The sequence below is a fragment of the Microplitis demolitor genome, chromosome 2 (assembly GCF_026212275.2).
Source record: "Microplitis demolitor isolate Queensland-Clemson2020A chromosome 2, iyMicDemo2.1a, whole genome shotgun sequence".
Classification (NCBI taxonomy): Eukaryota; Metazoa; Arthropoda; class Insecta; order Hymenoptera; family Braconidae; genus Microplitis; species Microplitis demolitor.
This window is the reverse complement of record NC_068546.1, coordinates 5,574,190-5,600,809: the sequence shown is the minus strand read 5'-3', so window position 1 is coordinate 5,600,809 and position 26,620 is coordinate 5,574,190. Positions and strand designations below refer to the sequence as shown.

Sequence of the window (26,620 nt, the reverse complement as noted above, 5' to 3'; positions counted from 1 at the left end):
GTTATGGTAATGATTACTAGGGATTATGGGATATAGACCCATACTTTTTGGGAAGGTTTCCATAAATATGGTAACAATTCCTATCATTATGGTAACAGTTCCCATATCGCATATGAAAGAATCATGGTAATGATTACCATACTCATAGGAATAGTTCCCATAAGCAAATAGGAACCAATCCTATAACCACATTGTAACAGTTCCTATAATATTATGGTAACCATTCCCATAATATTATGGTAATCATTCCCATAATATTATGGTAATCATTCCCATAATGTATGGGAATTATTACCATAATATTATGGGAATGGTTACCATAATATTATGGGAATGGTTACCATAATATTATAGGAACAGTTACCATAATATTATGGGAATGGTTACCATAATATTATAGGAACAGTTACCATAATATTATGGGAATGGTTACTATAATATTATAGGAATTATTACCATAATATTACGGGAATGGTTACCATTTTATTGTAATATAGTTTCACAAAAAGATTAAATATACAAAAAAAATGCTTATTACAAACAAAAATTATTATAATTTCTAAATATTATGGTAACCATACCCATAATATTATGGTAACCATTCCCTTAATATTATGGTAACTATTCCCATAATATTATGGTAACCATTCCCATAATATTATGGTAACTATTCCCATAATATTATGGTAACCATTCCCATAATATTATGGTAACCATTCCCATAATATTATAGTAACCATTACCATACGTACATAGTAACTATTACCATAATTGCATAGGAACTATTCTGATACCATATGGGAATTATATCCATAATTATAGGAATGGTTACCATAACATATATGGGTGCCGTTCCTATAATCAACATTTCAAAAAAACCAGTTACCATGCAGTATGGGAACCATTCCCATAATATATTGTAACTGTTACTATAATTTTCTCTCCGTGTACACGGAAAGAAAATTCCACTAAAATTTACGAAATTAACATCGTAATCGTGGACTAGACTTTCATTGGCGTAAATTTTTAAATGTCGTATTTCAAAATTTACTATAGTCTTTATTAAAATTCTGATGTAGATTTTATTCTTTACTATTTAACATCGTAATTTTAACAAAGACTATATTAAATTTTGAAATAAGACATTTAAAAATTGACGCCAATAAAAGTCTAGTCCACGATTACGATGTTAACATCGTAGATTTTAGTGAAATTTTCTTTCCGTGTAGAAAATTATGTACTTTTAAAAAATTAATTTACTTTCTTTTTTTAGTATCAACCCTCAGCAAAGTTACGACTTGTTGTGAGGTACTGAATGTAACTCATCTTGGCTGCAAGATAACTGCATAACTTATCTTGACAAGAATATAATAATGGTTCATAAAAACATTAAATCGGATAAATAGAAACGATTGTGATGTATAATGTAAGGAAGACATTCAAGATGCGAACATAATAAATTTGCGAAAAATGGTTTTAAAGTCTATTGACATTCAACAATACCAATTAACAAATGAATTGCTAATAAAAATTTATTTGAATTCCAATAAGCGTGAATGAGCTCGTATATGTTTGTGTGAGCAGAGAATTCATATTTAGATTAAAACATATGTGTTTGCATACAAATTTATTGTGTGTATATGTGTGTCTTTGGACGTATGAAGGCATGAATAGCGAATTTTAAACTCAATTTTGTAATATCAATATGATTTTCACGTGAAAAAATGTAGCTCAGCTTAATAATTTTTAAAAAGAAAAACTCAATTTAATTATAAATAGCGATCTATTCTTCGAAACAAGAAAAATGATTATTCTTATACTCTTACGTCAGATTTTAATGAAATGAAATAGCTTTCGAACCGCAACATCCAAGCCAACTTCCCTGTCAAAAAATAAGTCCAAATTTCGTTTTTAGAAGTAAGTTTTGAACTCAGTTAACCTTTATTTCACAATTTTGCTCATATCACACTTCCTTAATTAAACAACGTTCCTAGTAATATCAAAGAACTCATACTTCTTGCCCACATACAGATTTTGTTCGATAACCGATGAAACACAAGCTGAGTTGATTAGAGTCATTATATTTATGTTATCCAAAAAGGGCAATTACTAAGATCAAAGTGACTACAAAGCGTATATTGCTTTTATCATCGGACAGCGCTTGAATCAACAGATCGAGAAAATTGGACTCGTAAGGTAAATGTCCCTATACCGGAACAAGACCCAATACCGGAACGATTTGATAATCATTATATTATATTTCAACTCGTACGCGATGAAACTAAATAAAACTTTCTTTATTTAAAACCTTAATCTTTCAGTTAAAAAATAAGATATAAAATAGATTTTAGAAAATAATTAAAATATAAAAAAAAAAAAATGTAAATTAGAGAGATAGTCTCGGATTCATGACTTTTTCATGTCTCTTAATGGTTTTGCTAAGAAATCAGTCAATGGTCTTAAGCTTATAGAAAATGCATAGAATTACTTTTCAATAATTTTTTTTTTGTATATGCATCTTGAATGACATAAAATTCAAGAAAACATATTAAAAATATGAAAAAAATAGTATTATTATATTAATTTTACTGTTCGTCTATTGGTACACCAAAATGAACCCGTGCCCAGTACCGGAACAGCCAATCATATTAATGTTATCGATAGACATTAACAGTGAGTTTTATTGACTGGCTAAATCAAGTACAACATTAATTATTACTGGAGCCCTAATATTTAATGCAGTATGTATAATTGTTATACGAAATATATTAAGTATAGATAAACTCTAATTTAACTCATATTATACAAAAATTAATTTTTGTTTTTAGTTTTTTTTTTTTCAATTATTTTTCTAGTATAACCTCAAATGATTTATTTTGTTTCTATTCTTTAGTTCAAAATATTTATTTTCATTAAATATTCAATCATTTTAAAATTTTAAATACATGTTACATTATGGGTGTGATATAGCAGACATCAGACAAATTCAAAATTATTAATAAATCGAGTAAATAATTAATAATATAAAATTTTAAAAAATGCAAATTCAAAAAATTTTGAAATTAATAGTGCTTTTTTTGTAAATATTATATTTTTAATTATTTATCTAATTTATTTATAATTTTAAAGTTCTCTGACGCCTGCTACATTCATACTCGTTTTACATTAATATTATTTAATAATTATTAATATTTTCACCATGAATAAATGCAAAAAATAACTTATTTTATTTACTGTTCCGGTATTGGGACACGGCTATTTCAGCGTTCCGGTATTGGGTCTTTTGGGTGTCATAGAAAAAATTTTTTTTTTTATATTAAATTTAAGAAAAATGAACTAATTTGATTATTTTTGAATTGGTAAATGTCTATTCTATATGATGTAATAAATTATTTTGGTTTATAATTTATTTGAATATTTTTAAAACGATAAAAATCAGTCATATACCCATCGTCGTTCCGGTATTGGGACATTTACCTTATAAATATTTAATTTCTTTTTCAATTAATAATTATAATTTATTTAGACTTGAAATCATCTAATCTGACAAATAATAAATCATTTTCAAGGGTATTTTCAGACCATGCCCTCCATATTTTTAAAATATGCAATGTCAACATGACTCAACTGTCATAACTGTATTAAAATTTTTTTTAATTAATTAAAAAAAAGTTAAAACCTTAATTGAAAAAGAACAACGTAGTCGTGATTTCGTTTAGATATAGAATTTTAAAAAACTACTTACAGTTACCAATTAGGAGTTAGACGAAATTTATTGAATAAATTTTAGCCTACAAAACTTGAAAATTCGAATTTTAAAATTTATATGAAGATTTTACTGAAATTTATTCAGGAAATTTTCACTTACTGCCTTTCTATCTTCCCAATGTTAAATTAACATGGAGAAGATAGAAAGGCAGTAAGATGAAGTTACTGCCTTCTTCCTAAGCACGGCAGAACTTTCAATGCGAATGGATTTACTGTAAACGGTCGTCTAAAAAAAAAAAAAGCTATTTATTGAACGTCAATGAAAATGAATATAAAATTATTTATCAGTCTAGTGAAATATTTTTCATTTACTTTCAAATTAATCAATTACTTAGTAATATTTAAATACAGTTCAAATTTTATAAATGATGATTTAATCATAATTTGTATAAAATGAGACCTATAAGAGTTAATATTTATATAAAAATTCCTAGCAAGTTATGATTACGTCATCGATAACTAAGAAGGCCCTAGAAGTTGATATTCTTAATATGTATATTACCTATTATATGAAAAATCAAGTTATATATCGCAAGTTTCAACTTTACGGCCTCATTCATTAGTAACTTGCAACCATTTGAAATACATAATTCTTTTAAGTATTTAAAAAACTTGACGAGCATTAATACGTTTTGAAAAATTTGGTGGCCCTGAAAAGGGCCGTTTGGTTTATTTACAGATAAGGAAATTTATTTAGAGCTGGTGTACTTGGTAACGGCTTTGGTTCCTTCACTATTAAAAAAAAAAAAAAAAAAAACAACTAAATTAAATCGAAGTAAAAACTCGCGTATTACGTTACTGTTCAGCTCATAGGCGAACACATGGACACATACTCACACATTCGCACACACACTCACGAACATCTAAACACATGTACGCACATATTTGCACACACGTACACACACACACCCGAACACACGCACACACGTGAAAAAATTATATATGTAAAAAAAGATATTTACAAATTAACACGATATCTGTGCACGTCGTTTCTTCACATGATGGAACAAAGCCCAGACATCTCGTGGCTTTTGGAAACTGGCTGCATCACTCGCAAATGTCTCCGCTGAAGATCTGGCTTCACTTGCTTGGGAACAGTGATCAGTTCTACTTCCTTCTCGACAACGACTGGTTGAGGCATCCGAACCATCTTCTTCTTGGGCACCATTTTTGTCTTTATGTTGACGCTAATGGTCGTTTTAACTCGTTGAACGTTCACTGGACGAAAGTTTAAATTACCGTCCAGTCCACATGTTGGCAAAGAAGTGTTGGATGGAGTCACTTCGCTGAATTCTTCAGTTTTAGGTTTTTTGTATTGAGCATCATGCTCAACATCAAAAATATCGGCGCACCGTTTGAATCCAGTTGCAGATTGTGGACTTGACGACACTAAGCACTTCACATCACTCATGATGATTCAATTATGAAAATTTGGAGTTTGAAATTTCAGTTATACCCAGAGACAACTTGGCTAGAGTTTGAAACTCAATGATGTTGAAATTTTAAGGACCGACGTTTAAATGCACTGCAATATTTCAGGGAGGGGATTTTGGATCCAATGGGACATTTGCACCGTAACATCAGTAATTAGATCTTTATGGTAAAGGTCAATGGCTACTTTACATCGTTCATTACTTTCCCATTTAGACTTATTTTAATATTAATCCTAAGGATTTGTGCAGATAAGGTAAGGGAATATCCGGCGACATAATTATACCTGTGTATGTCTGCTGCTTTCTCTAGGAAAAAATACATTTTATTTAGGTACGGGTATAGAATATTTCGAGTAATGACATTTTTAAAGCATTAAATATTTGATACATTGTTTATACGATATTACCTATTGACCAAAATACATGTATACTTATACACAGCACCCTTATAAATAACTTGAGTACTTTACTTGTCTGGCGTCTATAATGAATAATTGGTAACAAAGTTAGCATTAAAACGTTTATGAAAATCCATTTCGTGAGAAAACGATTTTATAATATTTTGTATGACAAATGGGCTGATAAAATTCCATGAAAATGGCTTTTTAACTTCCCGCTAAGAAAATCGACGATTTTCAAAAATTTCGGGAAGTTATTGTTTTCACCCCGATTTTCAAAAATCGAGTTTTTATCAGATGTCGACGTTTTGAGGTCCTAGGAAGCTATTCTGACTATTTTCAGAATGATGTCCGAGTGTGTGTGTGTGTGTGTGTGTGTGTGTGTGTGTGTGTGTATGTAAACTCTTTGTAACTTTTTAACTAATGAATCGATTTGGATGATTGAGGTGGCAATCGAAAGAGCTTGTTGGCCATCAACTTTCCTGAAAATTTCAGATTATTTGATCGAATAGACTCGAAAATATTTGCGAATTACGAAAAAAAAAAAATTTTTTTGTTAGTTTTTTATTGATTTCTCAAAAACGACTTATACGATCTACTTCAAAATCTAATCAGCTCTAGTACTCAATAAAACGCGTCGATTGCCACCTCAAACATCTCAATCGGTTAATTTGTTCGAGAGATATCGCGGGAGAAAGAAATGGTGGACAATGGTTTTTTCCAAATATTTTTGAAATGACTGACCCGATTAATTCCAAATTTTTTTTTTTAGTATTTTGAAAGTATTTCAAAAACAACTTGATGAATCAATTCAAAAATCTTATCAGTTATAGAACTCAATAAAACATGTCGATTGTCGCCTTGAACGTCTTAATCGGTTTATTCGTTCGAGAGATATCGTTTGAAAAAAAATCGTAAAAAACGTTTTCTTTCGAAAACAAAGGCATACAAAAGTATTTTCGAGCTCGAAGAGAAAATGTATCTACAACATTTTTCTGAACTCAAGGAGCTCGAAATAGGCGGGAAGTTTTGGGGCTGGCCCGCAGGGTCAACCGACAGACCGATTTTTTTTTTACATTTCAATTTAATTCAACTTACATGAGAACGTGAAATCTACTATAGAACAATCCTTCAGTTAATAAATTGTATTAAGAAACGGATAGAAATAAACTGTTAAGGTTTAAAAAAAAATAACAATAGATGTACATAGACCGCTATAATTTTTTATTTTTTTAATAAAAATAAGTGAAATATTTACAAAATATTGTTAAAATATCAATAGTGATACTGCAGTCAACAGCGAATTAAATCCCTCTCTTCTTCGGTCCATTCTATCGAATAATCACAAATCAACAGTAAATTCAACGGCTGATAAGCTCTTTCGATTGTGGCAAGAACAATCTAAATCGATCGATTGACTAAAAAGGTATAGAAAATTTACACACACACACACAGACACCCATACAACCACTCGGATATCATTCGAAAAATACCCAAAATAGCTGCCTATATGACCTCGAAACGTCGACAACTGATGGAAAGTCGATTTTCGCTAATCGGCGTAAAAATTCCAAAATTTTTCAAGGATCATCGACTATAGTATAGATATATCATAGCAAGAAGTTGAAAAAATTGAGTACTTATTTTACGGAAATACTAAGAGAATTCCTACTACACGGAGAAAAAATTAAAGGAACTGTTCCTAGTACGTTTATGAAATATCATCCCATACCGTTATGGTAATGATTACTAGGGATTATGGGATATAGACCCATACTTTTTGGGAAGGTTTCCATAAATATGGTAACAATTCCTATCATTATGGTAACAGTTCCCATATCGCATATGAAAGAATCATGGTAATGATTACCATACTCATAGGAATAGTTCCCATAAGCAAATAGGAACCAATCCTATAACCACATTGTAACAGTTCCTATAATATTATGGTAACCATTCCCATAATATTATGGTAATCATTCCCATAATATTATGGTAATCATTCCCATAATGTATGGGAATTATTACCATAATATTATGGGAATGGTTACCATAATATTATGGGAATGGTTACCATAATATTATAGGAACAGTTACCATAATATTATGGGAATGGTTACCATAATATTATAGGAACAGTTACCATAATATTATGGGAATGGTTACTATAATATTATGGGAATTATTACCATAATATTACGGGAATGGTTACCATTTTATTGTAATATAGTTTCACAAAAAGATTAAATATACAAAAAAAATGCTTATTACAAACAAAAATTATTATAATTTCTAAATATTATGGTAACCATACCCATAATATTATGGTAACCATTCCCTTAATATTATGGTAACTATTCCCATAATATTATGGTAACCATTCCCATAATATTATGGTAACTATTCCCATAATATTATGGTAACCATTCCCATAATATTATGGTAACCATTCCCATAATATTATAGTAACCATTACCATACGTACATAGTAACTATTACCATAATTGCATAGGAACTATTCTGATACCATATGGGAATTATATCCATAATTATAGGAATGGTTACCATAATATATATGGGTGCCGTTCCTATAATCAACATTTCAAAAAAACCAGTTACCATGCAGTATGGGAACCATTCCCATAATATATTGTAACTGTTACTATAATTTTCTCTCCGTGTACACGGAAAGAAAATTCCACTAAAATTTACGAAATTAACATCGTAATCGTGGACTAGACTTTCATTGGCGTAAATTTTTAAATGTCGTATTTCAAAATTTACTATAGTCTTTATTAAAATTCTGATGTAGATTTTATTCTTTACTATTTAACATCGTAATTTTAACAAAGACTATATTAAATTTTGAAATAAGACATTTAAAAATTGACGCCAATAAAAGTCTAGTCCACGATTACGATGTTAACATCGTAGATTTTAGTGAAATTTTCTTTCCGTGTAGAAAATTATGTACTTTTAAAAAATTAATTTACTTTCTTTTTTTAGTATCAACCCTCAGCAAAGTTACGACTTGTTGTGAGGTACTGAATGTAACTCATCTTGGCTGCAAGATAACTGCATAACTTATCTTGACAAGAATATAATAATGGTTCATAAAAACATTAAATCGGATAAATAGAAACGATTGTGATGTATAATGTAAGGAAGACATTCAAGATGCGAACATAATAAATTTGCGAAAAATGGTTTTAAAGTCTATTGACATTCAACAATACCAATTAACAAATGAATTGCTAATAAAAATTTATTTGAATTCCAATAAGCGTGAATGAGCTCGTATATGTTTGTGTGAGCAGAGAATTCATATTTAGATTAAAACATATGTGTTTGCATACAAATTTATTGTGTGTATATGTGTGTCTTTGGACGTATGAAGGCATGAATAGCGAATTTTAAACTCAATTTTGTAATATCAATATGATTTTCACGTGAAAAAATGTAGCTCAGCTTAATAATTTTTAAAAAGAAAAACTCAATTTAATTATAAATAGCGATCTATTCTTCGAAACAAGAAAAATGATTATTCTTATACTCTTACGTCAGATTTTAATGAAATGAAATAGCTTTCGAACCGCAACATCCAAGCCAACTTCCCTGTCAAAAAATAAGTCCAAATTTCGTTTTTAGAAGTAAGTTTTGAACTCAGTTAACCTTTATTTCACAATTTTGCTCATATCACACTTCCTTAATTAAACAACGTTCCTAGTAATATCAAAGAACTCATACTTCTTGCCCACATACAGATTTTGTTCGATAACCGATGAAACACAAGCTGAGTTGATTAGAGTCATTATATTTATGTTATCCAAAAAGGGCAATTACTAAGATCAAAGTGACTACAAAGCGTATATTGCTTTTATCATCGGACAGCGCTTGAATCAACAGATCGAGAAAATTGGACTCGTAAGGTAAATGTCCCTATACCGGAACAAGACCCAATACCGGAACGATTTGATAATCATTATATTATATTTCAACTCGTACGCGATGAAACTAAATAAAACTTTCTTTATTTAAAACCTTAATCTTTCAGTTAAAAAATAAGATATAAAATAGATTTTAGAAAATAATTAAAATATAAAAAAAAAAAAATGTAAATTAGAGCAATAGTCTCGGATTCATGACTTTTTCATGTCTCTTAATGGTTTTGCTAAGAAATCAGTCAATGGTCTTAAGCTTATAGAAAATGCATAGAATTACTTTTCAATAATTTTTTTTTTGTATATGCATCTTGAATGACATAAAATTCAAGAAAACATATTAAAAATATGAAAAAAATAGTATTATTATATTAATTTTACTGTTCGTCTATTGGTACACCAAAATGAACCCGTGCCCAGTACCGGAACAGCCAATCATATTAATGTTATCGATAGACATTAACAGTGAGTTTTATTGACTGGCTAAATCAAGTACAACATTAATTATTACTGGAGCCCTAATATTTAATGCAGTATGTATAATTGTTATACGAAATATATTAAGTATAGATAAACTCTAATTTAACTCATATTATACAAAAATTAATTTTTGTTTTTAGTTTTTTTTTTTTCAATTATTTTTCTAGTATAACCTCAAATGATTTATTTTGTTTCTATTCTTTAGTTCAAAATATTTATTTTCATTAAATATTCAATCATTTTAAAATTTTAAATACATTTTACATTATGGGTGTGATATAGCAGACATCAGACAAATTCAAAATTATTAATAAATCGAGTAAATAATTAATAATATAAAATTTTAAAAAATGCAAATTCAAAAAATTTTGAAATTAATAGTGCTTTTTTTGTAAATATTATATTTTTAATTATTTATCTAATTTATTTATAATTTTAAAGTTCTCTGACGCCTGCTACATTCATACTCGTTTTACATTAATATTATTTAATAATTATTAATATTTTCACCATGAATAAATGCAAAAAATAACTTATTTTATTTACTGTTCCGGTATTGGGACACGGCTATTTCAGCGTTCCGGTATTGGGTCTTTTGGGTGTCATAGAAAAAATTTTTTTTTTTATATTAAATTTAAGAAAAATGAACTAATTTGATTATTTTCGAATTGGTAAATGTCTATTCTATATGATGTAATAAATTATTTAGGTTTATAATTTATTTGAATATTTTTAAAACGATAAAAATCAATCATATACGCTTCGTCGTTCCGGTATTGGGACATTTACCTTATAAATATTTAATTTCTTTTTCAATTAATAATTATAATTTATTTAGACTTGAAATCATCTAATCTGACAAATAATAAATCATTTTTAAGGGTATTTTCAGACCATGCCCTCCATTTTTTTAAAATATGCAATGTCAACATGACTCAACTGTCATAACTGTATTAAAATTTTTTTAATTAATTAAAAAAAAATTCACACCTTAATTGAAAAAGAACAACGTAGTCGTGATTTCGTTTAGATATAGAATTTTAAAAAACTACTTACAGTTACCAATTAGGAGTTAGACGAAATTTATTGAATAAATTTTAGCCTACAAAACTTGAAAATTCGAATTTTAAAATTTATATGAAGATTTTACTGAAATTTATTCAGGAAATTTTCACTTACTGCCTTTCTATCTTTCCAATGTTAAATTAACATGAAGAAGATAGAAAGGCAGTAAGATGAAGTTACTGCCTTCTTCCTAAGCACGGCAGAACTTTCAATGCGAATGGATTTACTGTAAACGGTCGTCTAAAAAAAAAAAAGCTATTTATTGAACGTCAATGAAAATGAATATAAAATTACTTATCAGTCTAGTGAAATATTTTTCATTTACTTTCAAATTAATCAATTACTTAGTAATATTCAAATACAGTTCAAATTTTATAAATGATGATTTAATCATAATTTGTATAAAATGAGACCTATAAGAGTTAATATTTATATAAAAATTCCTAGCAAGTTATGATTACGTCATCGATAACTAAGAAGGCCCTAGAAGTTGATATTCTTAATATGTATATTACCTATTATATGAAAAATCAAGTTATATATCGCAAGTTTCAACTTTACGGCCTCATTCATTAGTAACTTGCAACCATTTGAAATACATAATTCTTTTAAGTATTTAAAAAACTTGACGAGCATTAATACGCTTTGAAAAATTTGGTGGCCCTGAAAAGGGCCGTTTGGTTTATTTACAGATAAGGAAATTTATTTAGAGCTGGTGTACTTGGTAACGGCTTTGGTTCCTTCACTGACGGCGTGCTTGGCCAATTCACCGGGTAATAGAAGACGCACTGCAGTTTGAATTTCCCGGGAAGTGATGGTGGAACGTTTATTGTAGTGCGCAAGTCTGGATGCCTCAGCTGCGATACGTTCAAAGATGTCGTTGACGAAACTGTTCATGATGCTCATGGCTTTACTGGAAACACCAGTATCAGGATGAACTTGTTTCAACACTTTGTAGATGTAGATGGCGTAACTTTCCTTACGCTTCTTCTTGCGTCCTTTTTTGTCGGACTTAGTAATGTTCTTCTGGGCTTTGCCCGACTTTTTCACAGCTTTACCGCTCGTTTTAGGAGGCATGACAATAACTGATTCAACACTAGTACAAGAGTGGAGTTAAAATACGAATTCGCCAACTTTTCGTTTCTTTTTTAACAGCTACCGTATCGGTATGATAGAACCAATGATATCGCGTTCTATCGAGTAGAGGGGATACACGTAATATTATTGGATCGCAGGTACTGAACAGAAATAATAACAATAGTAACCCTTCCCAAATCTGCGATCCAATGAAATCGTCACATTTATAAAGGGGGTTATTTCTCAGATTATGAGTGGCTCGCAGTAACCGATAAAAAATAATAACAATGTGAATCGCATCGGGACCTGCGATCGAATTAAAAAAGAATATCAATGGAGGGGACAATTCCTTCACTGTGAGTGGCTCGCAGTAACCGACGTAAAGTTGTGAAATACAGTGACTTTTGCTGCCAAAAACATATTTCGTCTCTGACGCTCTTAAGTAAATTACGCGTTCCGTTCACTCACTTATAATAATGTCTGGTCGCGGTAAAGGTGGTAAAGTAAAGGGAAAGTCAAAGACCCGTTCAAGTCGTGCTGGACTTCAGTTCCCAGTCGGTCGTATTCATCGTATGTTGCGCAAAGGCAACTACGCTGAACGTGTTGGTGCTGGTGCTCCAGTGTACTTAGCAGCTGTTATGGAATACCTTGCTGCTGAAGTACTCGAGTTGGCAGGTAACGCTGCTCGTGACAACAAGAAGACTCGTATCATCCCACGTCATCTCCAATTAGCCATCCGTAACGATGAAGAATTGAACAAACTTCTTTCTGGAGTTACCATCGCTCAAGGTGGAGTCTTGCCCAACATCCAAGCTGTCTTATTGCCCAAGAAAACCGAAAAAAGCAGCTCTTAAATTAAACATAACTTCAAATAAAACCAAACGGCCCTTTTCAGGGCCACCAAATTTTTCAAAACGTATTTAACTCCAGTTTTAAAATTAATCATAAGTTATCTAATACAAAATAAAATTAGCATAGTTTTATACATAAATTGATGTGATAAATTTTATACACAATAATTAAATTATACACTGATCATAAAAATTAAAGAATATGAAAAAAAAACACTCGATTTTTTAGTGATTTTCAGGAGAATATTACTTAACAAGGACTGGTAATAGAAGAAACAAAAAGCAAATGGAGACTTCGAGTATCCAAATTTTTATTCCTGGGTTCATTTCTTTAACCATTACTAGCTACAATACTGGCCAATAATTCTTGAGAGGTAGCGTAGAATCGGGAAAAAAAAATGTCTCAAAATAAAAATGTATATGACTACTTTCATACAAATGTAAAAATATAAAAATAAAAAGTTGTAAAAAAAAAATTCAATAATTAAAAATATATATACAAATAAGAAAATGTAAAATTATAAATCTGTATTGTAAAATAAGTAAATAAAAAAAAATCCCTATAAAAAATGTCTCTATATTTGAAAACCACTAATAAAAATATGGTCAATATTTAAAAATTACTAAATAATTTTAGTGCATATATAAAATTATGAATAATTAAAAAAAACTAAATTAAAAAGTCACTAAAAAAAAAATTACTATAAAAATAAAAAATCCTACAAACCAACATTTGCATAACCAAACACGTATATAAAAAAATTATGTGAAAATAAACATCTCTAAAAATAATATGTCTATAAATAATCGACTGTTTTTGAATATCTCTAAAAAATATAATGTCTATAATAAAATATCTGAATAAACTATAACCTACAAATTGAAGAATTTCACCATGTGCTCATAATAGTGACTAAGTAAATATTATAAAATATAAGTATTAATAATTATGATAAAACAACAATAATAATAATAAAAATTATAGTTATTATTATGGAAAAATATTAAGGAAAACAATAAATAAATAAATAATTTTAAACTTATAATAAGAGACCTGGAGTAAATGTGAAAAATCAAAATCTGATTACTCCAAAGCACTGAGCTTGTAATAATTTACATAATTTTAATTAAATAAATTAATAATTTAATTAAATATTATATTAATTATATAATTATGTAAAGAAGTGATTAAATTATGATTATTTAATCATATTAATTAATTTAAGTGTATAGTTGAAGTACAGAGTACTGTTTGATTTATGAAAAAATAAAAAAATAAAACCAATCAGTAATTTCTCATTATCACAGTGATGCTGATATAATAATAATAGTAAATTAAAAATAATAATTATAGAAATTACATTCGTTATTATGATGTAGAGTTAAAATAGTAAATAAATAAAAAAATGCAAGATTATAAAAGAACTTTGTTTATTCTTCAAGTTTTTATTATTTTCTTTTTTTTTTAAATGTTTAAAATTAATGTTAAAAAAGTAATCTATATTGTAAATATATAATATATACATAAGATATAATCTGTAAAAAACATAATGTTGTACAGTTAAGGAAAATAAATAATAATAATAATAATAAAGTATTCTATATTTACAAAAAAAAAAAAAAAAAAAAATTTGATTTAATTGATTTAATGACACTATTGATTTAATGTATAATAAATCTAACTTATAAGATTGAATTGTTTAAAGTTGTATGGATAAATATTTAATAGTAAAAATAAATGCAGCTTAAATACATTTTATAATAATAACAAACGCTGCTATGCATGCATTGTCAGTCAGCCAAGGCAAGTGCCCCAGTTTTAAAATGTAAACATTTTATTGGCTGTTACAATTGCTATCTTGATGATTACTGGGTCCACAGAAGGAAGAATTGCCCATTGTGCTGAACGGCATATAAAAATTATATAATAACTATAATATAAAATGATAAACATTTAATGCCTTTTAATGATAAGTATTTAAGCTGCATTTATTATTATTATAAAATTTATTTAAGCAGCGTTTATTATTATTATAAAATGTATTTAAGCTGCGTTTTCCTTAATATTTTTCCATAATAATAACTATGATTTTTATTATTATTATTGTTATTTTATCATAATTATTAATACTTATATTTTATAATATTTACTTAGTCACTATTATGAGCACATGGTGAAATTCTTCAATTTGTAGGTTATAGTTTATTCAGATATTTTATTATAGACATTATATTTTTTAGAGATATTCAAAAACAGTCGATTATTTATAGACATATTATTTTTAGAGATGTTTATTTTCACATAATTTTTTTATATACGTGTTTGGTTATGCAAATGTTGGTTTGTAGGATTTTTTATTTTTATAGTAATTTTTTTTTTAGTGACTTTTTAATTTAGTTTTTTTTAATTATTCATAATTTTATATATGCATTAAAATTATTTAGTAATTTTTAAATAGTGACCATATTTTTATTAGTGGTTTTCAAATATAGAGACATTTTTTATAGGGATTTTTTTTTATTTACTTATTTTACAATACAGATTTATAATTTTACATTTTCTTATTTGTATATATATTTTTAATTATTGAATTTTTTTTTTACAACTTTTTATTTTTATATTTTTACATTTGTATGAAAGTAGTCATATACATTTTTATTTTGAGACATTTTTTTTTCCCGATTCTACGCTACCCCTCAAGAATTATTGGCCAGTATTGTATATATATGCCTATATATTGCTAATTTTCATCTATGGCCGTGTATGGAGCAATCATGAATGGCCATAAATATTTCATTTTTCCCAGGTAAACATAAAAAAAAAATATATATATATATATATATATATATATATATATATATATATATATATATATATATTTGTTAAATACAACTTATGGAGGGTAAAGGACTTTCTATTTTCATAATACAGTTGAAGACTGCACATGTGCCAACATCGGAGAAGAGGGGGGGCGCAAAATGGGCCCCTTAAATTTGGGGGACCCATTTCGCCTAAAATCATTCGAAGCACTCAAAACTTTAAGGCCCTCCCTCCCCTGTATCCTAGTGCAACTTAATTTTTCCTTAAATTTCAACTTTCGTTTACAAACAGATAGGTTACTAAAGAAGTTACACTTCAAAGACCTTGTATTTTATAAAATAAATAAAATTTTAAAAAGAATCATAATTTTAAATAATATAAAAAATTTTGAAAAACAGACTAATTTACCTGATAGCGATACATTCAGCTGTAGGGAAAAATATAGCACGCCCACCAATTAGTATAAATAACATACATTTCAAATAACTTCAACAAACATATCTACACAGGTGGTACTTATAGATACCGAAGAAGCCTTCGGTACCGTTTGTTATGAGAGGCTATTTTATAAACTATATAAGCTCAACTTGTTTTAACATCAAAGCAAACTAATCCCTGTTTAGAAAATCTCATAGAATCCAATAGATTCTCATAAATTCCCAGAGATTTTATAAGAATGAATGATTTGTATGAGAAGCGATATAGTTAAGTATAAGGTCTTATACATATAGTTATAAGAATCCATCGGATTTTTTAAGCAGGGATTCAACACTAGCTATCTAATAGAATTTTCCAAGCAATTACTGATGATTTCCCTTCGCAAAGATAAAATATAACAGCTTGGACTACAGGGCTCAATCCTAGGGTTGTTGCTATTCTCATTGTATGACCTATATAGAGATGCAAAAAACATCAAACTTATCCAGGAGAGACTGGATAAATTTCTTGTATATTATAAAAGATGGAGCTGAAAATTAATACGGATAAAATAGAGGATTTGTGTATGAAGACAGGACTGGAAAGTGTAATTATTAATGATTTAGGTGAGCGAGGAAAATAATTTGTGTAATTGATCCAATGAAGTTCAAGAACATGAACTTAAGAAATTTTCTTAGTATGAAAAATTTAATGGCCCTGAAAAGGGCCGTTTGGTTTGTTAATGTTGGATGTTGAAATAACTCAAGCACGTTCTCCTCGAATACGACGAGCCAATTGGATGTCCTTGGGCATGATGGTAACACGTTTGGCGTGAATGGCACAGAGGTTGGTGTCTTCAAACAGTCCAACGAGGTAGGCTTCGCTGGCTTCCTGGAGAGCCATCACAGCAGAGCTCTGGAATCTCAGGTCAGTCTTGAAGTCCTGAGCGATTTCACGAACCAGACGTTGGAATGGTAATTTACGGATGAGAAGTTCAGTGCTTTTTTGGTAACGACGAATCTCACGAAGAGCGACTGTTCCGGGACGGTAACGATGTGGCTTCTTGACTCCGCCAGTGGCTGGCGCGCTCTTACGGGCGGCCTTGGTAGCCAGTTGTTTACGTGGAGCCTTTCCACCAGTTGACTTACGAGCAGTTTGCTTAGTACGAGCCATAGTAAGCTAGTTAATCTCCGAATAAACGTAGTAATACGTTCAGAAACTTAGAGCAGAATGACTTGTCGAAGCCGAAAATCGCCTTTTTGTCAACTCACAAAGCAGCTGGGGCGTAATTCGTTTGTTTTTCGGGTGGAAGGGGTAATTTAGCATAACTTCGATTGGTTTATTTCTGAGAGTGGGAGAAAAATGCACCGCCACTCTGATTCGTCCAATTCGAGCGGTGGGAGTAAATCTAAGAATGTCTTTATAATGAGGCTCAAAATCGGTCCTGGAGCATTCTCAGTCAAAGTGTGTCAGTGTTTATTTCATTAAAAGTTTCTAACTTGCAATCATGACTGGTCGTGGTAAGGGAGGAAAAGGATTGGGAAAAGGAGGAGCCAAGCGGCATCGTAAGGTTCTTCGTGATAACATCCAAGGTATCACTAAACCAGCTATCCGTCGTCTGGCTCGTCGTGGTGGAGTCAAACGTATCTCTGGTCTGATCTACGAAGAAACTCGTGGAGTTCTAAAGGTCTTCCTTGAAAACGTCATCCGTGACGCAGTCACCTACACCGAGCACGCTAAACGTAAGACTGTCACGGCCATGGATGTCGTCTACGCTCTGAAACGTCAAGGCCGTACTCTTTACGGTTTTGGAGGCTAATTTTATTACTCGACCCAGCAATTTATTAAACCAAACGGCCCTTTTCAGGGCCACCAAATTTTTCATACGTAAAAAACAATTCATGTTTTATTCTAAGTACTGAAATATTACCAATATCATTAACCTTTATTGATATACGATACTTTGTACTAAACTTATGTATTTGAATTATATCTAACAACAAATAAATTAAGGTGCCACCTCATGTTTGACAAAATATCTTATAATAACATAATGCATTATTTAAATGAATCATCTTTCTAAAAAATTACTGTTATCCTAAAAACGAACTCCATAACCCACGTACGATTATCATGAGCAAATAAAATACTCTTCTTATGAATAATATCCTCGCATTTTCAATCTGTTATTAATGAGTCGTCTGCATTTGTGGTTAGTTTTGCGACGTAATTGCGTCGATCAATATTTCCGTCAACCTTTTCCAATGCTACCAACTTCGTCGTACAATGTTTCAATTTATTTTACACTTACGAATATACATTTTTTATCTACTAGAAATAAAGATTATTTGCCATGACTCAACTAATAAACCAAATTCACTACTAATGATAATATAAATTGCTATGAGAATGTTCCAAATGTGAAATAGTTCATCTGAAATCATTGCATGTAGGCATAGTAACTGGAGAAAAAAAATGTATATTTCCGAATAATAATTTTAACAAATTATTTAATTAAAGTCTTATCTAGGCCTGTCTAATATTCATAGTCAGATCTTACAACTTAATTCTATTCACCCATGCTAACTAACATGTGTAAAGTAATATTACGACGTAAAAACTGGCTATAAATACCAGCCTCAATTTAAGAATGCTATCAAATGATGTGTTCGGCCCCTCTCCGCCATGACGAATCGGAACGCCTTCCCAGATACCCGGGAAATTTAAATGCATGATTAATTTTAATGCACGAAAAAAATAAATATCTAATAGAAAAATGTATATATTCTTAAGTATACTTATTGTAGTGAAATTTAAATAAAAAAATCTTGATATTAATGTCAAATAAAAATGATAATATCAATGTAAGTAATAAATTAATTGATCATGATTCAATAAAAAATGTAACTGAAAATTAATTTTTTCAAGCTTTCTATCTGTCTGTATGTCTGCATTTAATATACGTACACATATTTCGTGTGTGTGTGTACAAATTTTGTAAACATGCGTATGTATAAAAAATGCACGCACTCGCATACATTGTCAATATCATCAAATTATCATTATATTTAATTATCGCAATGATTCTAAAAATGCGCGTATAAATTTTTCGCAAGTTTCAGATAACTTTCAATATATATCACGGAAAAAATTAAGGTTCTCCTAACCACAATATCATAGTAAAACATTGTAGCAATGGGTACTCCAATATGTAGAAAAGCGTATTACGTAAACAGTATTGATAATTAAATATTGTAGAAAAGATTGATGATTGTAGTCGGCGTTCCTACGTAGCATACTTGGCTTTATGACATCTATAAAATAGAAGATTTTAGGCTACTTTTTGACTTATCGATAAGGCACCAAGATGTTGAAAAAGTGATTAGAAATTTGTGTCACCGAAAAAATATCTGGATAAAAGACTTGACTCAAGTGACGATAAAAAGTAAATTACAAATAATGGGCAAATAAATCATCTAAACGATTTTTTTAATGAAATGGCTTTCGTGGGATGAAAAAAAGAACACTAATTTTTTATGACTTAAGAGCAATATCTGTATGTCATTTACATAAAAATACTTACTCTCTAAAAATGAATCAGTGAAATTCACTTCGAATTAGTGAATATTCACTGGGAGCAAGCTATATAAGTATGCCACTGAATTAGTGGTATACTTATAGTTGTAGGAATAGTGACTATCCTCTGATTTGCAGTGGATTTCACTAATTAATTTTTACACTGAAATTATTAGGCTTTGAGGCAAAAAAAAATTTGTCCTTTTAAAAAACATCTTGATGACATCTTAAAATTATCTCTGTGCTACTTAGGTAACTACACGTATGGTTAAGATGATTCCAAGTTTGAGTTGCCATATCTTTACTCCAACTTGTAGTAACCTCAACTACATTTGTTGTAACAACTACAATTTTTTTCCCATTATTTAAAAAAGATCCTAACAGATAATTTTTTCTTAACCTTTACTGTAAAATATCTTTTAAATAACTATGATACATAGTTGAAATATTAGTTTTGGCTAAAATTTTTAATTATCTTTTCGCTGTAATTAAATTAATTATTTGAAAATAAAAATAAACGACTATTACTTTTGAAATTCCCGCCAATAAATTTTAACAAATAGTATTACTTATCTTACTGCGCACGCTCAAAAAATGAAACAATATTTGTGCCAATGAAATTTCATCATTTGAGGTTTATCTGGACCAATGAAAAAACGCCAAATAAGTGATTTTATTCTCTCTCCACATCGTTATAAAAAATACACACAACACACGCACACATGTCCGTGTAATATATATTTTTTAATACCTTATTATTACATACATAACAGTGGTAACTATGATGAATACAATTTGTAAAACAGTCTATCTGCCTTGTTCATTGTCGTATAATCGTATTTGTTGCTTTTAGTGAACATCATTAAACTAGACAGTTCCTTTATTTTTTTTCTAATAAAGAAATAAATAAAAGTAAGTCGCAATATTTTTTTTACCATTTACTCATTTTTAGTCGTAACCCAACTAATATAAATTATTTTTTATTGTAGATAATATACGTCAAAAAATCTTATCATATTTCCGCTTCATGTACGATAAGTGAATCGACTTCAGTTACATCTGACTTTATTATTTATACATCACATCAGTCATCAATTTAAAGTAAATAAAAAACTTGATCCGATTGATTTATAAATTTGAGCTGACGTGGAAAATCATAAAAGCTTATTTTTGGTGTCAATATATTTCAAGTTATATTTATTTTTTATTTTTTTTTACTTGAATTATTTTTTTTTCTACGCAATGGATAAAATTAATAATGATGAGGATACAGTAATTCGATTACTTATCAAAGCACCAGATCAGCAAATACATGATCAAATTATTAACTGTCAACTTTATTGGAATGTTGGACAACTCAAGGAACATCTTCATGAAGTTTATCCAAGTAAACCTGTAAGTTTATAATAATAATTTATGATCCTGGTTAACAGACGGTTTCCAATTTTCGGATTTTTTTAAAGAAGTCAATTATAAAAAAAAAAAAAAAAAAAAAAAAAAATTGGACATGTAGAAAATTAAAAAAACTATGCGTGCAATTTTTTTAAATATTTATTTTTTAATAATTTGTCGTTTTAAAAAAATTTTAGAAATTATTAAACGTCGGCTAACTTCAGTATCATTTATAATTTATACATTGACATTAATATTCTTTTTCTTTTTAATACGACTGTAAATGTAGCAGACACGACAAATTTAAAATTATAAATAAATAAATCATTTAAAAAATGAGCCTGAAGTTAGCAGACAATTAGTAACTTTCGAATTTTTTTTTTACATAAATAAATTACAAAAAAATAAAATAAAAATATGCACATGTAGAAAATTTAAAAAACTACAGGTGCATTTTTTTCAAATATTTTTTTTTTTATAATTGATTGTTTAAAAAAAAATCAAAAAATTATTAGACGTCAGCTAACTTCAGCATCGTTTAAAAAATGATATTTTTCGAAAATGCACTTATTAATTTCAAAATTTTTTAAAAGTTTTATTTTATTAATTATTTACTCTATTAACAATTTTAAATTTGTCTGATGTCTGCTACATTCGCACTCATTTTTTAGTAGTTACATTTAAATTTAAAAACTGGTGTTTTCTTTTATTGTTTGCAGTTATCATTGTTGATATATTAAAAATAAATATGACATCATAATAACAGATAATTATATCACTTACAATATGTGTATTTTTAAAAAAATTGAATTATAAATTATTTTTATTTCAACTCAAAAGCTCAGACATAAACAAGTTTATGAAACTTTTGTTCTAAATATAAATTCCATAGTATATCTATTTCTATTATTGATATTTTTAAAAATGCCTTTTTTATTTTTTATTAATTTTGAAAAATAATTATAACTAGATTTCACTTAATCTGTTCATTTAAAAGTAATTTTATTTATATAAATTATTAAGTTTTATGATACTGACTTTAGCCGACGCATAATAATTTTTGGATTTTTTTTAAAACGGTAAATTATAAAAAAAAAAATATTTTGAAAAATTGCACCAATAGTTTTTTTAATTTCCTACATGTGGATATTTTTAGTTTTTTTTTTTTATTTATTTGCAAACAAAAAAAATCCAAAAATTGTTAGTTGTCTGTTAACTTCAATGATCCTGTAGCAGACAATTCATAATTTTCGGATTTTTTTTCAAACAATTTAATTTTTGAAAAAACTAAAAATATGCACATGTAGAAAATTAAAAAAACTACACGTGCAATTTTCTAAAATATATTTTTTTTTTTTTTTTATAAATGTATCGTTTATACAAAAATTAAAATATTATTAGACGTCAGCTAATTTCAGTATCATTAATTGATTGTGATTTTTTCTTCTTATAAACAAGCAGTCTTACTGCTATTGATTTATTATATTTATATATATATATTTTTTTTCACAACATCATTTTCAGGTTATTTTTATTCTTTATTTATGTATTTATTTATTTATTTATTTTTTTTTTTTTATAGAAAAAAGAAGATCAAAAAATAATATATTCTGGTCAAATGTTGGTTGATTCAATGATACTAAAAGATGTATTTAATCAAAATTATAATTTAGAAGAACAATTATTCATTGTTCACTTGGTTTGTCCATCAAAATCATCGGGTGCATCAACTTCAGGTTTACAAATGTCTCCGAGTAAACCAATAAGTGATAAAAGAAATTCCAATGACAATGTTAACAACTCACAATCTTTGTCGTCATCAACATCTTCAACGTCATCAATAACGTCGCCGTTAACGTCGTCATCAATACATATTAATTCACCAGGAATACAAATGTCTCCAATCCAGCAATATTACACTCAATTAAATACTCAACAATTAGCATGGATGCAACAGGCTTACGCTCAATATTTGAATCAATATATGCAGTTGTAAGTATAAGTTATACGTTTTTAAATTTTAATCTTTTAAAAAGTCATGGTGGTCACATTTCTGGAAAACCTGGAAATGTCAGGGAATTATAAATATACTGGAAAAATCAGGGAAAAGTCAGGGAATTTCGTCACAAAGCTGGAAAAATTTTTACTTTCTTTTCTTTTGACTGAAAAAATTCGATAAATTTTTTTTCTGTCAAAACTGTTCAAAAAGTGGCGCGGTGATAATGCGATTGTAATACTATCTTGAAAAAAAAATTAGTAGAAATTGATTCCAATAGCGAAAAATGAAGCAATTAGAATTAAAAAGGCTGTTAGAAAAAAAAAGTCTTAATAGAAACCAATCGTCAGGATCTTGAAGCTATTAACATGCATATTAACAAGTTAAAAAACCAAAAACAATAAAAGTATACATAAGTATTGAACTAATAAGTTTTACTATATTTATTATTCGCGTACTTGATTAATATTTTATTAATATTCTATAAAACGATCTTATTTATGAAATTTATTCTAGTGAATATGAAAAATTTATTTATATTTTATTATAGAGTGAGTTATATAAAAACATAGATTTAAAATAAAAAATTATTCATTTAAAAAATAAAAAAACCTATGAACATTGACAAATAATAAAATAAAGTTTCATTTAACGGCAATGATTGATTATTTATTGAATTGACTTCTATCATTTTATTTTCAATTAAATAACTATTTCCAATGATTTAATATTACTACACATGGTCAGGGAATTTTTTAATTATTTGACTGGAATACCTGGAAAAGTCAGGGAATTTCAGTTTAAAAAATCTGTGGTTACCATGAAAAAGTATTTTTTAAAATGAAAAATTTTTATAATATTAATTGAATATATTAAAAAACTTTTTTTTTTAGAATGGCTTCACAAGGGATTCAATTGCAATCAGTGCCTTACGCTCAGCCATCAAATTTGAATACATCAAATATATTAAATCCAAGAGATAGTATTAATCCTTCTTCACCTTCTGCAAGTACTCCGAGTACAGTTAACCCTAGTACTCCTGCATCTAACAGTAATGTTGGAGTAGGTAATCAAAATCAAATACGTACACAGCAAGATAATAATGAAGTTAATGGACGAAATAATAATAACAATATAAATAATAATAATAATAATAATAATAATAATAATAATAATAATAATAATAATAATAATAATAATAATGCTGGTGAGGACAATGAAGCAGCATTAAATCGCGATTGGTTAGATGTATTTGATGTATTTGCACGTGTCGTGGTACTTTCTAGTATAGTTTATTTTTATTCATCACCATCGAGATTTCTTATTGTTACATTTCTTGGATTCGTTATTTATCTGTAAGTAATTTTTTATTTATTTAATAATTAATTTTTATGTACAATTTATATCAAAAAATTAAATTCAATAACTAATCAATCAGCGAAATTCATTTATTTTGAATTTTCATAAATAATATTAAGAGCATTGTCTGTCAATGTCCCCTTTTTTTTTAAATATTTGATGATTTTGAACTGTCATAAGAGTATTAACATTTTATCGATTAATTTCAAAAAACTAAAGCATTAATTGAAAAAAACATCAATGCAGTTACAATTTCGTCAAGATATAGATTTTAAAAAAAATTATTCCAAGTTTTTATCAATTAAGAGTTCAATGAAATTTTTCAAAAAAATTTTAGCCCATAAAATTTAAAAATTCGAATTATAAAATTGGTATGAAGATTTTCCTGAAATTTATTTTCCAAATTTCGTTTAACTCTGTCTCGGCGAAATTGTAACTGTGTTATCTCTTTTTTAATTGATGCTTAAACGTTTTTAAATTAATTATCAAAATTTTAATACAATTATTACAATTGAAAGTCACTGAATATTTTTAAAAAGTAGGGGAGTGGAAGACACTGTCTGAGAATGGCCTTAAGCAATAAAAGTAAATTAATTAAAATATTAAATGATATTTTGTGAAGAAATGCAATTTTTTAAATTATTCAAATAACATTAAAATAAACCAATTCGTTAATTTTAGAATACAAGGAGGTTTTTTCCGTGGACAACAAGTGTATCTTACAGACAATAATGGGCGCGCAGAAAATAATAATAATGTTAATATCAATAATAATAATGTTAATAATGACAATGGAGGTGTTCAAGGAAATAATGTCAATAATCAAGGAAATGAACCTGTAGCTGGACTATTAGATCAACAACCACAATTACGCCAGAGATTAAATGTACAACAATCAAGCAACACTACAAATACTAATAACAGTACAAACACAAATGAAACAAATAATAACCAGGAAACAAGGACTATCAATCAAAATGATGATAATGAAAGACCTGGTGCTTTAGCGTTCACATGGACATTCTTCAGTTCATTTTTTGCTTCATTAATACCAGAACAGCCACATGTTCTATAAATCAGTTAAATATTTATTTAAATTATAAGTAATACGTCATTTGAAATTGATTGTTATTTATTAGTGTTTCTATTATTGATATATTTAAATAGATGTGCTATTGCAATTTTTGAATTTTTGGCACCAAATAACTCAAGACCCAAAGAGAAAATATATATATGTATACATACATATATTGCGTAAATTTAATTTAAATCTTTGTTCTCAAATTGCCAGTTTTATTAGTGATAAATTAACATTACATAATTATAAAAAAATAAAATATAAATATATTTAAAAAGTAAATAAATTATTAATACATTTCAGTAAATTATCATTATAAATAATATAGTAATTGATAATTCCTAAATTAGTAAGTAATAAATATATATTAATGTATTATATTATAAATTATATTATGATAAAGCTGTATATATTTTTTATGTTCAAGAATAAATAAATAAATAAATAAAATATATAGAAACTCAACTCAAGGATAGTTTTTTTCATTAATTTATATTTGGTCAATGATAATTATTTGTGATAAACTTTTTAATTAACTATATTTTTAATGTGTTTAAATTTTTTCTTTTTTTTTTGTGGAACGTAGTTCTAAAAATAACACATTGTTATGTTGCTAATTTTTTTATTGCGTAATGTTACAAAATAAACATTCGTTATTTCAATAGATATTTTTAAAATATTTTTTTAGTGTAATTTATTTGTGTTCTGTTAAAAATTATTTTTCTTTATCGATGAAAAAATTAATGCTTTATAATTTATACAAAAAGTCAATAAAAACTAAAAAAATAAACTTTTTTTTGTTTGCTCCAATAAATTGAACATTGAAAATTTTTTATTACAGAACTTCAATAAACTAATAAAAATTTTATCGATATTTTTAAAAGTATAATATAAATACTGAAGTTTAAAAATAAAATTTTTCAAATTATCCGTGTTCGCTAAATTACGTCACATTTATCGAACGTTTT

The 26,620-nt window shown here is 27.8% G+C and overlaps 5 protein-coding genes across 6 annotated transcripts; 3 read left to right on the top strand and 2 right to left on the bottom strand.

Annotated features, from left to right (window-relative positions):
* Positions 1-11,398: 11,398 nt before the first annotated feature.
* On the bottom strand, positions 11,399-12,181 carry LOC128668998 (histone H2B-like). The gene has a single exon (XM_053742947.1). It carries the CDS (start codon positions 12,160-12,162, stop codon positions 11,788-11,790), a length of 375 nt encoding a protein of 124 aa, XP_053598922.1. The 5' UTR covers positions 12,163-12,181; the 3' UTR covers positions 11,399-11,787.
* A 422-nt stretch (positions 12,182-12,603) lies between these two features.
* Positions 12,604-13,560, top strand: LOC128668983 (histone H2A). Its single transcript, XM_053742853.1, has one exon. The coding sequence runs from the start codon at positions 12,639-12,641 to the stop codon at positions 13,014-13,016; it is 378 nt and encodes a 125-aa protein (XP_053598828.1). The 5' UTR covers positions 12,604-12,638; the 3' UTR covers positions 13,017-13,560.
* Positions 13,561-16,277: 2,717 nt separating this feature from the next.
* Positions 16,278-17,451, bottom strand: LOC103574692 (histone H3). The gene has a single exon (XM_008554198.3). The coding sequence runs from the start codon at positions 17,422-17,424 to the stop codon at positions 17,014-17,016; it is 411 nt and encodes a 136-aa protein (XP_008552420.1). The 5' UTR covers positions 17,425-17,451; the 3' UTR covers positions 16,278-17,013.
* A 264-nt stretch (positions 17,452-17,715) lies between these two features.
* On the top strand, positions 17,716-18,442 carry LOC128668984 (histone H4). Its single transcript, XM_053742854.1, has one exon. It carries the CDS (start codon positions 17,759-17,761, stop codon positions 18,068-18,070), a length of 312 nt encoding a protein of 103 aa, XP_053598829.1. The 5' UTR covers positions 17,716-17,758; the 3' UTR covers positions 18,071-18,442.
* A 2,078-nt stretch (positions 18,443-20,520) lies between these two features.
* LOC103574689 (homocysteine-responsive endoplasmic reticulum-resident ubiquitin-like domain member 2 protein) lies at positions 20,521-25,926 on the top strand. Of its 2 annotated transcripts, XM_053742852.1 has the most exons (6): positions 20,544-20,602; positions 20,681-20,739; positions 20,817-21,222; positions 22,802-23,211; positions 24,109-24,570; positions 25,256-25,926. In XM_053742852.1, exons 3-6 carry the CDS (start codon positions 21,070-21,072, stop codon positions 25,647-25,649), a joined length of 1,419 nt encoding a protein of 472 aa, XP_053598827.1. In that variant the 5' UTR covers positions 20,544-20,602; positions 20,681-20,739; positions 20,817-21,069; the 3' UTR covers positions 25,650-25,926. The 2 variants fall into 2 exon arrangements, with proteins under 2 accessions (XP_053598826.1, XP_053598827.1); XM_053742851.1 differs by having other exon boundaries at positions 20,521-20,739.
* The last annotated feature ends 694 nt before the right edge of the window (positions 25,927-26,620 follow it).